At 33.9% G+C, this 15,480-nt stretch overlaps 4 protein-coding genes across 4 annotated transcripts in view; 1 reads left to right on the forward strand and 3 right to left on the reverse strand.

Annotated features, from left to right (window-relative positions):
• LOC107432056 (vacuolar protein-sorting-associated protein 37 homolog 1) overlaps positions 1-15,480 on the forward strand; it is a 97,856-nt gene that overhangs the window by 58,764 nt on the left and 23,612 nt on the right. The window lies entirely within an intron of this gene.
• Positions 176-3,196, reverse strand: LOC107432041 (nicotinate N-methyltransferase 1). The gene is made up of 4 exons (XM_016043094.4): positions 2,749-3,196; positions 2,322-2,658; positions 1,895-1,959; positions 176-768 (listed from the first exon to the last, which is right to left on the reverse strand). The coding sequence occupies exons 1-4, from the start codon at positions 3,109-3,111 to the stop codon at positions 472-474; spliced, it is 1,062 nt and encodes a 353-aa protein (XP_015898580.1). The 5' UTR covers positions 3,112-3,196; the 3' UTR covers positions 176-471.
• Positions 3,663-7,408, reverse strand: LOC107432039 (carotene epsilon-monooxygenase, chloroplastic-like). Its single transcript, XM_016043092.4, has 9 exons — positions 6,833-7,408; positions 6,192-6,488; positions 5,898-6,095; positions 5,623-5,724; positions 5,319-5,459; positions 5,081-5,188; positions 4,717-4,799; positions 4,368-4,530; positions 3,663-4,110 (listed from the first exon to the last, which is right to left on the reverse strand). The coding sequence occupies exons 1-9, from the start codon at positions 7,343-7,345 to the stop codon at positions 4,060-4,062; spliced, it is 1,656 nt and encodes a 551-aa protein (XP_015898578.1). The 5' UTR covers positions 7,346-7,408; the 3' UTR covers positions 3,663-4,059.
• Positions 10,675-12,986, reverse strand: LOC107432021 (probable 2-oxoglutarate-dependent dioxygenase SLC1). Its single transcript, XM_016043074.4, has 5 exons — positions 12,703-12,986; positions 12,265-12,592; positions 11,937-12,184; positions 11,443-11,809; positions 10,675-11,271 (listed from the first exon to the last, which is right to left on the reverse strand). Exons 1-5 carry the CDS (start codon positions 12,969-12,971, stop codon positions 11,005-11,007), a joined length of 1,479 nt encoding a protein of 492 aa, XP_015898560.4. The 5' UTR covers positions 12,972-12,986; the 3' UTR covers positions 10,675-11,004.

Genomic DNA, 15,480 nt, shown 5'->3' on the forward strand with positions numbered 1-15,480 from the left:
ATTGTCATTATCAATTCCGCTGTGCCTTGAATTCTTCATGCTTGTGTTGGACAGCACAAACAAATGCCCTTCCACATGGGTCCAACAACAAAACCTTAAAATATATTTAAAGCTACAATGACAAATAATTTTCAGTCCCGATGCATCTTTCCCTGGAAATAGACATATATATATATATATATATATATTCCACTCTCATACCTAAAATTCATTGTCCAATAACCAAAGTCATAGGATATAATAACAAGTCTGATAATAAAACCAACACATAAAGAAAACAGATCAAGATAGCAGAGCAAGTTAACACAGTTCTCCAACAGCAGAGAAACTTATAATTTATATCAAATGGGACACTGCGAATTTGGAAGGTGGAGTTTATCCCTTCTACTTATTGTTTTGGTGCCCTTAGTTATGTAGTACTTTGCCAGATAGTTCATGCCATTAGATCATCAATCCCATACAGAGGAGCATTCACTTTCGGAATTCTAAGACGTGGAAGTAATCGATATAGACCGCTCGGAAATTGCGGAAACCGGAAGAGAGACCAAGCTGCCTGAATTCTTCTTCAGTCCTCTGCTTGCCTTTGGTCCTATACATGGTCATGACAAATATATCTTCTCCTAGGATGGCACGGGTTTTATGACTGTCATCTGTCTCTTTTGGTAACACCGGCTCGCATGCTATCAATTTGCCTCCTTCTGGAAGTGCCTTGTTACAATTCTGCATAATCAGCTTGCATTCATCATCTGTCCATGTTGTTAGAACCCACTGCCAACGATAAAAGAAACAATTATAATCATTATAAAAATCCTCGTATTACAGCTATAAATTCAAGGCTATTAAGATTATACCGTCCAAAGAAAGCCAGTAAACAGAGCTGGCAAAAATAGCTCCACAGAAAGGCTAGCGAGCTCAGAGTAATGGCGTGCTTTTACAAAATCATGCAGGTAGCAGGAACATGACTAATAGTATAGAATCTGGTATTTTATAGACTTGTTTCCACGTAATTAAGGACCTAAAGATTCAATACCTCACTCCACAAGCATACAGAAAAAGAAAAAACTAAAATAAAAAACAAACAAAAGATGGAATCCTTCCAGCCTGCTTGGTGGCGCAGCTGCGGCAATTTAGCAGCCAGCTTCAGATTAAAATTACAACTTTGCGACATGTGGTAGGGAATTACACCTAAACGCCAAACATCCAATCTATAACTAATCTTAAAAGGTCAAAAGGTTCTAAACCCACAAATAATCTTACACAGAAGGATTTGAATTCAAGTCAAGAGCTGGTATCCTAGCTAAACTTGAACCAACAAAGCTCATCCCACTCCCGAACAGAGTCGACATTTTTCTTGTATCTAAAGAATCTTTACTTGTACAATGACATGACTAATCACAAGGTGCTGCATCCATCAGAGTACTCATTATCAGCTCCACCCATATGAGACAGTAGACTGCCTTAAACGTATTGTGTGGGTAGAACCGTTCCCTTGGATGATTCTCCGGCGGCACCAGTCGATAGCACTTGGTATGGGTTAACAAGAAGAGTTAAGCGTATAGTGTGGGTAAAATCGTCCCCATTCTATACCTCATTCCAAATACACCCAAATTACTAACCCTAATAACTCTTAGGTATTCATAGCACGGTGCGGAATCGTGCTAATTTTTGTCAATAGTAGAAAGGTTTTATTTTCTTTTTGGAAGAAATATTGAAATTTATTCTAATATACGTGTTACTAATCTCCTATTAATAAAAAGGGGCAATGCCAATGTCATATCATCCACCATAAAAAAAGCCAATGTCATATCCATGTCTCGTCGTACGAATTGTAAGAGATAGTATTCTTTAGCATCGTATATTAAATGAAAAAGCTAGAGTTTTCACTCGAATATACCTTCATGAAAATCGCATCACCACCAGGAATTGACTCAAGCATGTCACCACCAACGTGGGTCACTCCTGCAAAACCAACACCTCCACGATTAACGGGTTCAAAAATTCTTTAATGCATCAGGCATGAAATTGACAAAAAGGGCATAATGCCCAAAGAAAGTAAAAAAGGTGGGTAAAAAAATAGTCATCAAACGACCATAAATAACTCTCCCAAAAAACAAAAAACCATAAATAAATAAATAAATAAATAACTACCATTAATCATAAAACAATGCAGTTTCGTTTAAAGGCAAAATCTCAGGTAGTTAAGAGAAATCATTTTCATCTACCACCAACATCCATACAATTTATTTTCCATTCTTATAATATGAAAAAAAAAAAAAAAATACAAAAGGGTATGGAATTAAAAATAAAGAATAAAATCTGACCAGGAATTTGGGGAGCCTTAGCCACAACCTCAGGCAGATCAAAGTTGATTCCTTGTCGTATATTAGGATACTTCAGTAGGATCATCCTCAGGCAATCCCCTCCACTCCCACCCACATCCACCAATCTCTCCACCCCTTCAAATCCATCATAGCCTTCCAATACCGCCTTAATGAACGGCACAGATACACCCGACATCGCCTTCTGCATCAATCCGTTCATTTCCGGCTTCTTCCTGTAGTATACGTACGCCGGTTCACCATTCACTTTCACGAACGGCTCCGTCGAAGGGTCCAGCACTGCCTCGTGTACCAATGGCCACGCTCTAATCAGTGCGTCCTGTTCCACCACTCATCCACGCCATTAAAAAAATTAAAAAAAAAAAAAGGGACAAAAAATATGGACCACAAATAAAAGAAAAGTACGTACCTGATGGTGTTGAAGCACGTAAGGCGCGTAGGATAGACCTTCGGAATCAGTGACGAGTGTTTTGCCGACGTCGGTGAGAGAGTAGGTTCTCTCGGAACCGTTGAGGTGCTCGGCGAACACACCGTGGCTAGAGAGCATGCGGAGGATGCGTTGAAGGTTTTCAGGGTCACCAACACCCGAGGGAAGGACACGTGTTAGGATCTGGGAGGCGGAGAGAGGGGCGTTGGAACCACCCTGCCAGATGGCATCCGCTACATTGAGGCGTATGACGGCGTTTAGGGACATGGGGACGCTGATCATGTTAGCCAGTTCAAGCATAGCCACCCTTGCTTGCTTTCGACTCTCACTCCTCTCCTCCTCCATTATTTTCTGCCAATCCGTTCTTACGCAACAATAATGATTTAAGACGGAGCTAATTAGTGTCTTTAACTGTTGAAAATTCTGGGACCACCACAAATTATGGTTATGGCACTTCTCACTGCCAGGTCAACTTTAACCAGAAGTTTCGTTTATTATTTTTTTTTATTTTTTTATTTTTTATTTTCTCAATTTAGTTAATGTCTTTCCGTTTATATTTACTGCATACTTTGCTTGTGACATTTTTCCCTTTAACGATGTAACGGTTTTTTTTTTTTTTTTTCCAAAATTTCTTTTCTTCTTGTCTTTTTTATGAGTCGGATTAGTTTATTTTATTTATGATAAATTTTGACAGTAATTATAATAATAATACCACAGCAATAAAGATTAATATCAATAACGTTGGTGACCAAGTTGAAACCACAGACGCATTGAAAAAGTGAACCATAAAATTTCTTATAGTTGTCATTTACTGTATGCTGCCCTAACTTGACCAACCAACAAAGCTTAATAACATTCCAACCCACCAAAAATAAATGAACAAACAAACAAAAAAATTAAGTAAATTTTGCATTATTTATCTCATTTTTTTCCTCAACAATTTATTATCCAATAAATTTGGAACTGAGCAATTTAATATGAAATACATTTTCAAATATTACAAATTACTTTAATAAAGTATGCTTTTTTCCATATCAGATACAGATACAGCATCATTTTTTTTTTTTTTTCATATACGCGTATAAATCCAGAAAGCAATCGAAATCGGCTCTTAAAAAATTAAAAATAAAAATAAATAAAAGGATAAAGAATGGCCTGTACCGCACTCAAGATGCCAATGCATTGCAATAACATCATGGTCGATTTTTGTTCATATGGTAAAAGCACCTTCTAACAGATCAAAACATTTTTTTTTCTATTTTCCTTTAATACAGTTTACCTAGATGACGAAGGCTAAGCAGACAAAGATTTTGTTTGCCTCGAGCTCAGTTTCATGTACAGGCCCTGCAACAACAGCAACACCCTGTTAGAACAGCTTATTGTATTCCAATGTTAATGGGACTTGATGTTCTTCGACTCCAAATTATTTCATGTTTTTAGGTCGCAAGCAGATCAATTAGATGAAATTTGTATGAATGCTACTGAGGCAAACAGAAGTTTAACTAGATATTTGACCCCCATGATATCGATATAATCTTAAATTTAGATTATTTTATCCAGATTTGGGGTATCTGTACAAAGAATATATTGGAAGACATTACGTTTGTTGTATGTATCGTTGCTCCAGTGGTCATGCTGATATTCTGATCAGGAACCAGCTCGAAGTTAAAGTGCTGGAGAAAGATGGCAAGAGCAACAATAGATTCCAACAAAGCAAACTGATCGCCAACGCATTTGCGTGGTCCTCCACTGAATGGGATGAACCTACAGCAGATAGGTTACTTGGTTAGAATCCCAAGCTGAATAGGTAAGGAAAAAAGAGAAAAAAATCAAATCTAATTGAAAACTAGGTTGAATCAAATGTATTATCTTGAAAAAAGAACAATAACTAAATAACCCAGAGAGTATTTAACTACTGTGGCATCTGAAGGAAGTCATGAACAATGATACCTGAAATCTGTGTTTGTTTCATTAGGTATGGGACCTTCTAAGTCAAATCTTTCTGGTACAAACTCTTCTGCTCTTTCCCACACCTTGAAAAAACACAAGTAGAAAAAAAAAAAAAAACAATTTACAGACAATAAGATTTTTAACTGCTATTATAAGGGAAAAGAGTTAGATTTCAGATTTCTTCAAAACATAGATAATCCAGCGTAAAGCAGTTTTTGACCAATTATATAGCAAAATGTCAATATCTTTCATCCTCAATAAAGCAATTTTCAATCAATTCAAGAGCAGCAGCTCAAATTAGATATAATCTCCATCAAGTATTATAGGTTGTTGGAATATGATATGAAGTAATACGAAGTAATACCTTGGAAGAATGATGAATATTATAAACTGATATCATAATATCTTGACCAGCATTAATTTTGTAATCTCCAGGAAGTGTGTCAGCAGCTTGAGCTCTTCTTATCAAGACCTAAATTAATTAGAACAGTTACTCCATGGATTACAAAAAATACTTTGTTAAGGAAAAAAAAAAATATAACATTCTTTTACTTTTCCTGAAAGCTTGCACATATACTTAACAACTCATGAGGAAAACCTACAGGAGGATGTGGGTAGAGACGCAGTGACTCAGTTATGCATCGTGTCAAGAACTTTAGATCCTTTACATCCTCATATGAAGGAGGCCGTCCCTGTAAAACTCTGTCAACTTCTTCTTGTGCTTTCATTTTTGAGTTAGAATCCTAATTGGGATAAAATTAAAATAAAGAAATAAATAAGTAAAGAATACATGGTGAATCAAACTTTAGTTAGATTAAAAAACTAATGCCATGCTGAACAGAAAGGTAATCACGCATCAGAGAAAAAGATGACACACAGAGAGGTACATATAATTGTTAAGGATACCTTACTTAGAAGATAAACTGTCCAAGTCAGCACTGAACCTGTCGTTTCATGCCCAGCAACTAACATAGACAAAAGGTCATCTCGTAATTGAACACTTGAAACCTAGAAGAAATGGAGACTTCATGTGAGAACTAGAATTGCAAGGTATATTTCGCAGTAATTCAAAGTCATTTACAAAATGACAGAATCCCCAAAACAGATTTTAGTTACTTGCACATATCCATAAACAACAAAAAAAATATAATGTAGACCCAAAGGAAAAATCACAAGCACACCTCTTCTCTACTAGCCAGCAAGAACCGAAGGATGCTTGGATCAGTGTCATTTATGTACTCCTCCTCATCGATCCTTTCACCCTCAGCTTCCACTATCTCTTTGCACTTAGCAATAAGTTCTTCAACCGTTCTTCGTATCACCGTAACAGCTTTTTCTGCTTTTATTTGCCTTGGGATTATTTTACACAAAGCTTTAACCTGCAACAACAACAAAAATTATACCAACAATTAAAAACACAGGAAAACAAACAAAACGAACACAAATTGGACATTTTGAGACTTGAGAGTACTTGCTTTCCAATATGGTAATATATCCGTCGAACGGGCCTCTGCCTCTTTCAATGCAGTGTAAACAGCATCAATAACAGGGCTATCAGCATTAAGAGAATCAAAATTGTAGTTGAATACAGACAGGCCAATAACGTCTAGAGTTAATTGAGAAAATGTTGCCTCCATGTTTACTGCAGTGCCATCCAGTGCCTTAGGCTGTAGCTTCTCTACCATCCTTTCGGCACACTTGCAAAACACTCGATCAACTATCACAGATAAGTATTTCTTATGAAGAGATGGTACCACAGCCCTGCGCCTTGCCTATTATGATTCGGATAATCATAGTCATATAGAAGGAAGGTGAAATATGATTTACGAAAAAAAATAAATAAATAAATCAGTTTTTCTGTTATTTATTGTCACAAGTTGAAAGTCTCCATGTCACAAGGACTAACTTGTTTCAATTTGCTATTCAAATCTTGAAATTTTACTCTGTTCTCCTAACGATTGATTTAAAACAACCCAATATGGTAGCCACATTACAGCCATAGTCTCAAATTTAGAACAAAATGCTTAAAGAAATATCTATTGCTTAAAACAATCGACCAGACATTGAAAAAAAATAAAAAGCAGCAATATAAATTAAACAAAGTTTGATTCATTACCGTCCAAAGTGAACCTTCGGCAATCGCAAAACCCGAACCAAAAAGGAACTCGGAGACCTCGGCAACAAGACCCTTAGCATACTTGCCATAATTCCTAAGTACGTGCTTAGCTATGGCAGGGTCACTGACCACCACAAAATTCCTAGGCCCAGCGGCGAGCCTGTAAACGGGTCCATAGTCATTCATCCATTTGAAGAGTGGCAGGAAAAGGGCACCACCCAGAAGATCGGAGACGTCGTCGAGCTTAGCACTGGCAATGGGGATGCCGGAGTCATCGTCTTTGGAAATGGTCAAGGAGCGAGCGAGAGAAGTGAGCCAGTCCGGACTGACCCAGGAACTGGGTTTGGTGGAAAGCTTAGAATTTGAAGTGGAGTTCTTGTCTATGGAAGATTTTACTGAGAGGGAACGAAATGGAGAGCGTAACGGGGAAGAAGGGAAAGTAAAAGCGGAAGTGATGGGTTTGAGGAAAGGAGATGAGAGGTGAGAGAGAGAGTAAGAGCAAGAGCAAGACATGGTTCAGAGAGTCTCTCCTGCTTACTCTCTCGTCTCCGGTCTAATCTCTCTGCCGTTTCTTTCATAATCCAAAACCACCCAACGGCCCCATTCCACACAGCCCAAACAAAACGGCACACTTTATTATGGGGAATTTGGCCCAATGGGCTTATAGGGATGAACTTAACGATTTTTACCCTTTCATTTGGTATCATTTTTTTTTCTATACTTTTAATTTTTAATAATCTTAAAATATCCTTATATCCAAATTAAATATATTTTTTTTTCTATTATGTCTTTATTTTTGTCAACCGTTCTTTCCTCCTTCATCATCCTTGTTCAAGAAGACCTTATTGTTGATAAGCTCATAACCCATCTCCTCTATTGAATCGAAACATTATCGGACTGTTCATCTTCTTCTTTTTTGTTGGAGTTGCGTTTGATAAGCTTTGGACATCCAAGAAGAAGAAAAACAAATCAGGGGTTGATGAAAACCACTGTGGTTGATGAAAACTGCCTTGAAGCTTGGCTACAGGTGCCCACCAGCTTTTCATTGTTTTTGGAGAAGGATTTGCAGAGGAAATAGTCGGTGGAATGGGTGAATATGATGTTGGGAAAGTTGTGGAAAGTGTATAGAGGTGGAATTGAGAATTGGATAAATGGGTTGCTTCAGCCTGTCATTGAAAATTAAAAACAATTACTTGATGTGTTTTTAAAAAAAAAAAAAATGGATTTTTGTTCTTTGTTTGTTTAAACAAATATAAAAGGACCTAAATTTTTATTTTTTTAAAACCAATGTGAAGTGGAATAGATGGATACTCAAATTAATTTTTATTATTTTAAAATTAAAATATATATTAAAGGATAAAAAAAAATAATAACAAATAAAAGGATAAATATCATTGAACTTATACCTAAAGGAATATTGGACCAAATATCCCCTTTATTATTTACGAATTATTTGACACTACAATTTTAGAATGCATATCACCGAATCCTCGAATCCACAAAGTAGTACCGGACGGAAGTTTTAAGTGGGCTAACAAACATGTCTCAAGACACCTTGACTTCAAAGGACTTTGTCTTATGTTTTGGGCCCTAGTGGAATTGAAGCAATTTGGGTGGGCCCAAAAGGAAGCAACCTCTGGGTTTACTAACAAAGAGATATAATGGATTTCGGTTCACTGAAGATTATAATATAATAAAATTTATTTATTTATTTGCATGTGTCGGATTTACCCATCCGTGAAACTACTGAGAATTGGTTGAAAAATTAATACAACTAAATTTAATTTGGGTAGGAAAAATTTTGTCATTTTTGTTTTTTTGTTTTTTGTGTTTTTTTTTGTTTTACACGATGGGTCAATAAATTTAAATATAATTAAATACGAATTAATTATATAAGAATACGTTATTATTTGAAAAATTTTTTGTTATCTCTAACATTATTTTTAAATTAAAACAAACATTTTTTAAAATTTACATGTCCGCCAACCTTCTCAAAAGGCCTCTCTTTATTCTTATATTTCATCACTACTATCTTTTACATCGTGATCCTTAACCACTCATTAGCAGCCATCATATCCTTTTTACTAATTTTTGCTCCCCATTCCTTTAACTAACCAAAAAAATAATTTGTCGCAATCTGAGTAAAAGATTTCCAAAAAAGTGACCAATACAACTTATCTTTTACGTGGCAATCCACGACGATGGCTTTACATTGATTTGGTTGTGATAGACATTGAAACACAATTTAAAACCACATAAATTTCGACAATGGGTTTTCCCCTTTTTTATTCTTTTGACTTTTAATCTCACTTCTCTTAGCCGAAAAGAAAAAAAGGATCTAACGGCGTTATATTGAATGGGAGACTCTTTCAGTGTCCAAAATTTTCTTTTATATATTATTGAAGAAATTTACACACCAAACACGGTTGACAAACTGATGGCTCTTGCTCTTATAATTCAATTAATTCCAGCCCCCAGGACCAGACCATGTGAGTCAACTATGTTAATTTGGTCCAAGTCAAGAACATGTTTTCGTTCGTGTCGGCTCCGAGCCATCTCTATTGAAATTGTCCGACTGTAATTCCCGGAACCCCAGGCGGCTTCAATCCCAATCATGTTCTAACTTTCAATTGTGAAATCCTACAGACTCTAAAATATTTTCAAAATCAAATTATTCGTAAAATTTTTGGGCACCGATCCAAAAACAGTACTACTCTAATAATTGGTGATAAGAGAGTTATTAATAATAATTTCAAAACCCACATAGCATTTATATACAGAGCATCAAATGGAGTTCCATTAGTTTTCAAGTCAAATCTATTGCATCCAAACAGCACACCACTTGACTCGGTCTCTATATTTTCTTCCCCACTTTCTTCAAATAAGCCAGATTTCATTCTTCCAGATTCACACCGTATATATTTGGTAAAGACTAGTGATTATTTCATAGTTGCAATATTATTAAAAAGAATACTGCACCGCTGACAAAATTACAATAAATCATTTATTTATTAATTTATTTTAAAATTAATTGCTATGTCAAACTAATTAATATATTTATTTTTATATATTGTAGACTTTATACAAAATGCGTCAGTGCATATATGTCATTGAGTTTTAGTCAATATCCAAATACATCCCATCGACTTAGTCTTCCTACAAAACCTTTTACATCAATATAAGTTTTAATTACTTTATAAGATGACCAGTTACATTTAGTTGATTATATTCATGCACAAAGCACGAGGATTTGAATTTTGAAATTTTCTTCTATATATATATATATATGTTTTTTATTTTTACTCAAAGCATCGATCTCAAGCAAATCCAGCGGTGTAAGAAGCAGTAGTAGTAAAAGTCTTTTATTATAAAATTTTACTATTTATCATCGTTAATCATCAATTATAACTTATTAGGTAAAATTTAATTTAAAATATTTTATTTTAATTTAATTTTTAATATTAAAATTTTAATAAAAAATAGATTTTTAAATGATAGTCATTTAATTGAAGTTATCGATAACAAGTAATATTGTTCTTTATTTCATCGGATCCTGTTCTACTTAAGAATGTTTATTTTTGTTTATTAATTTAATCACGTGTTACTTACGTCTGACTCAACTCTCAACTCCCAATTCTGTGTGCATGCATTTTTATTCTCGCTCTTAATAAATAATATTATTTAATTTTGGTGGGAAAGAAAAAAAAAATATTGTCTATAATTCAATTCTCTCAATTACATTAAAATAGTATTTGTGATGCTCAAAAGACAATGTAGAAAGTAGACATTAATAGCATTAATTACTTTTTTGGGAAGATAATAATGTGATCAATGAAGTGAAATAATCATATAAATAATGCCAAAATAAGTATATATATATAACACTTGCGATCTCTGTATATGTCTAATATAAACCATTGCCAAAGTGACCTAAAAACAAGAAATTAACTGCAGGGTCCAGACGAGCTTAACTTTTAGGGTCTTCACATTTTGGCCCCCAGCTAGCCCAACCCAAAAAAGCCTAAGAAAGATGACATACCAAAATAATTTATTGTTGTTTACATAATTGATTTTGATAATACTATTCACCTAAGAACCAAAAAAAAAAGATTGATTTTGATACTGCAAAAAAGTCAAAGAGGTACATATATAATTTTTTATTTTTTTTTAACTTAATTAATCTGGTTTTCTAAGTCAAATATTTTCCTAGTCTCCAGGAAATTCTTCCTCTTAGGCTCACGGGATGAAATAAACTCCAAGAAACTAGCAAAGTCTGTGTCCTTGTATCTCCTTGGATTTGATTCGTCGATCAATTTGGGCGACGGTGCAACCGTGCAATCGAAAGGAAGGCTATGCAATGAAGCTACTGAAATCCGAGCTTTCATGGAGTTGACGAGAACCCTATGCAAAACACTCTTATATTTCCCGTTGCTGAATATCTGTGTATTCCAAAACAAAAATCAACCATATGAATATAATAAATATATATATATATATATATTATCATATAAAATTTTATTCGATTAGACATGGTCCCAGCTTGATTAGACTAATCAAATCGGAATTTAACATCTAACTGCATATAATTTAAAATCACAACATTAACAAACCTCGAGGTGATCGCCAACGTTGACGACAAAAGAGTTGGGGATGGGTTGTACGGTGACCCATTTTTCATGGTGCTTAATTTGAAGTCCTTCAACTTCATCTTGGAGAAGAAGTGTGAGGAATCCATAGTCAGAGTGAGGAGGCATCCCTAGGGTAAGATCAGGTTCAGGGCATGGTGGATAGAAATTGACAACCATTAGCTGGCTTCCATCTTCAAACTTTTTCAAAAGTAATTGATCATCATCATCATCATCTTCTTCTTCTGTCTTCTTCTCTGTGGTTCCCACAACTTCTAGGCTCTCTAGGACTGCCTCCATTAGCATTAAGTACAGGAATTTGGTTTCTTTTGCGTAGGTAGCCGCCAATTTCCTGTTTAATAATTTTAAATGAATATTTTAATAATTGTACAATTTTTTTTTCTTTAATTATCAATTTCTTAACAAAGTAAAAGTAGTACTTAAAATTTATGTTGAAAATTTTTGTAAGCTCTTATTACCTAAAGTCCACAGGAGAAGAAGGCCAATGAGGAAGAACATCTGAAATAGGATGGCACATTAATTTCAAGAAATCCCTCCAACAAAACACCTTATCTTTGTTTTGATTGAAGCTAGTTCCATAGCGAACCGGCGAATACATATCAGACGACATGTATTTGGCTCTCTCCTCAAAAGGAAGCTCGAAAAACCTTGTGCTCACCTCGATCATACTGCTTATCACATCACTTGGAATGCCATGATTTACCACCTGCAGCATGCATTAACCCCAGTAAATCACCAATCACTTTTCAAGTTTTAATGTAATTTAATTAGTTTAATTTAGCTCACCTGAAAAAAGCCATATTGCTCACAAGCATTAGATAGAGTCTTAAGGACTCGGGCTCTGTTGGAACCTTGCAAATCAGCAAAATCAATGATGGGCAAATTAAGATTATGCTGATTGGATACGTTAACTTCGTCGTGTCTAGTAGTGAATGGTCGATCTAAAATGGGCAAAATGTACTTGGCTGGTACTCTACTGATACCACTTTCGCACAGATGCTTTACCCCTTTCTGGTATTGGCTCTCTGCTTCTTTATGATTACTATCATACTCCTTCTCTTCAACTGCCATTGCTATTGCTGGAGACATATATAGATTTATTCTACAATATAACCTGTTAATGGAATTGTAAAACACATGATTAATAATCAAGAAAAATCCATCACAAAAGAGAGAGATATGGAGGAAATTAAGGAGAGAGGACCAGGTACCGATAATACCTACCAAAATGTTTTTCTGCGAAATGGGATAGCAGCTAGGAACACTAAGTAAATTATAAGAAATAATATTGAAATGGGATATTGATTTTTTTGGTAATGGTATTGAAATGGGATATTGATGACAAGGGTATCTTGTATGTATTTATATAGGAGAGGAATAGGGAGGAGTCGAACAGTAGCAAGTTTCTGAGAAACCGGCTCCGGTTTTGTGATACCGGGACTAATGCTAGTCCTACTGTTTGCATTATGATAACGAATATCGTTGACAAACATTCAGTCATATACTACAAGCTTGGTTTTGTAGGGACAGTATTAGAGAACTTTCTCTCTCCTCTCTCTCTCTCTCTCTCTCTCTCTCTCTCTCTCTCTAATACCGTGACTTCAAAAAAAAGGAAAAGAAAAAAAAAAAAATTTCAATTCCAAGCTTTGTCCTCTCTCCTAGGATCTACTCAAGATGGCAAGGTCAAGCTCTACTCTTATTTCTCTCTCTCAATACCAAAAAAAAAAAAATATATATATATATATATATATAGATATGTATAAATATAAATGGGCTTGAATAACTTCTGGTACGCAGCTCATACCCTAATCATAAATCAAGTAGTTAGTAGATTGAGGCCCTTTCGGTTTATGGGTCACAACAATTAGTGTTTTCATCTTGATTCCGATAACTTAAAATTGATGCTTTATTCTTTTTAAGATGCCGATCTACTGACAGCAAAATCCGTATTTATATTTGGTTTTTCACTTTTTACGCCATTATTGACTGCCTCTAGGGAAAATATTAATATATTGCCAATTTAAAAGCAAAAATCTTCATTAGCGGCATTAAAGATATATACTTTTTTGCTAATTTTGAAAGAACATCATTAGAAATTAGAATGACATAGGGACATTACTTCGGTCGACATGGCCGGGATTCAAATGGCTTTCAAATGAGAGCCAGGCTAGAATGAAATTGGATAAATCCTAAAGGCAATTTTCGAAAAATCCAAAGCGTAAAACGACGATGAAACTGCGTACATCTGACTGTAAATCATTCAGGTAATTATATGTATTTAATTGAAATATCTAAGTGTTAACACTACTTTAAGTAAAATCATAAACCAGAGTTAGCATTCAATTGGTTGCTTTGCATGCGAGAGAAAATTATATATATATATATATATATATATATAATTAACTAATTCCTCCCTCCCAATAAAAAATAAATACATAAGATCCAAACTCTACAGCAACTTAGAGAAGATTGGATTTTCCAAAGTATAATATGCCTCCTCCTAAATTCCCAAAATCCCAAAAACAAATTAATATTTTATTAATTTATTCAATATTGCTATTTATAGCCAATAACAACAATTATCAATGGTTAATGGGTTATTAGTGATATTATAATTGTTAATTAATTTAATTATATATTATTTTTTAAATTAATTATGTATTAATTTTTTATTTTAAAAATTTAACATAAAAAAGTAAATTTTTTTAAACATATTTAAATTGATGATAGTCATCGATAATAATAAATAAATTTTTATATAAAATTATTGTGTAGAGAAAATAGAAATATAAATAATAATGCATATCGAAACCAAATAACTATATTTAATTTTTAAATTATCATCCCAATATCACATGAATAATAACATGTCTATTATATAATAGATCTTCAAGTCAACATATAAAATAAATGGGCAAAGTAGTAGTTAAAAAATTAAATTTAAGCCATTTGAAACCTAGCCAACGAGTCATAATCGATCTCCAGGTTGACATTTTGGTGGAGGGTTTATTTAATTTAAAAGTTTATTATAAATAAGTCGGCCAGCAGTATTTGTGACGTCTTTAGTCTGTGATGTAAGAAAATTAGTATTCTGTTTAAAGATGCCATGCAGATATTGCAAATTTGTATCGATTAAAATGAACACATTTCAGATGCCATCCCATGGCACAATATATTATAATTATTTAATTGCTTTTTATTCTTTATTGTTAATTTTTTTTAATTGTTTCCACTGTAGACTAATCAAATGTATATGCTGTCCAGCACAATCATGAACTCTCTCGTGATTATTTCTTGTGTACCTAATCTTTTCATCCTCATTAGAAAATAATAATAATATTCGTATATATTCAATTTTTAAAACTTAAATAACACTCAAAAAATAAAATAAGCTTATAAATATAAGATAATGACAGTCATTAATTGCATAGGATGGAAGTACTGCGAATTAAATCCCAAGGAAGAAAAATTTAATCTTATCCATCCATTACAGCTGTTGACCTCAATATATATGTAATTAATATTAGTTAAACTTTTTGGAAACGCGTGTGTGCATGCAATATGTATATGATGAACGTTTCCCAATTAAAGAAATAATGCCCAATGATCAATTGATATTGAGAAGAAGGTGATGAATTATTTTTGTACTAATTAGCCTCTTCTTGTTGGATTTATTAGTTGTAAGATTAGGTGAAATTTAGCCTTAACAGAAAAACCCAAGGTTTTTATTTTTATTTTTATTTTTTAAATATAATATGCTTAAATATAGGTTAGGGTCTAGAATACTGTATAAGAGTATAATATGCTTTGTTTGTGTTGTAGCATTAAAGATATTGTCCATATTAATAATTTATAATATTATTCCAAAGAGTCTACTGGTCGATCTCTATCCAATAATTTTTCAATGAACGTAGTTCTTGCACAAGTACTGAGAAAGCTTTGCTAGGTCGACCAAGTATCAAACCCTCCTTTCCTCTCAGTTTCTCTTCACAAAGTCATTAA

Source organism: Ziziphus jujuba, chromosome 11, assembly GCF_031755915.1.
Source record: "Ziziphus jujuba cultivar Dongzao chromosome 11, ASM3175591v1".
NCBI lineage: Eukaryota > Viridiplantae > Streptophyta > Magnoliopsida > Rosales > Rhamnaceae > Ziziphus > Ziziphus jujuba.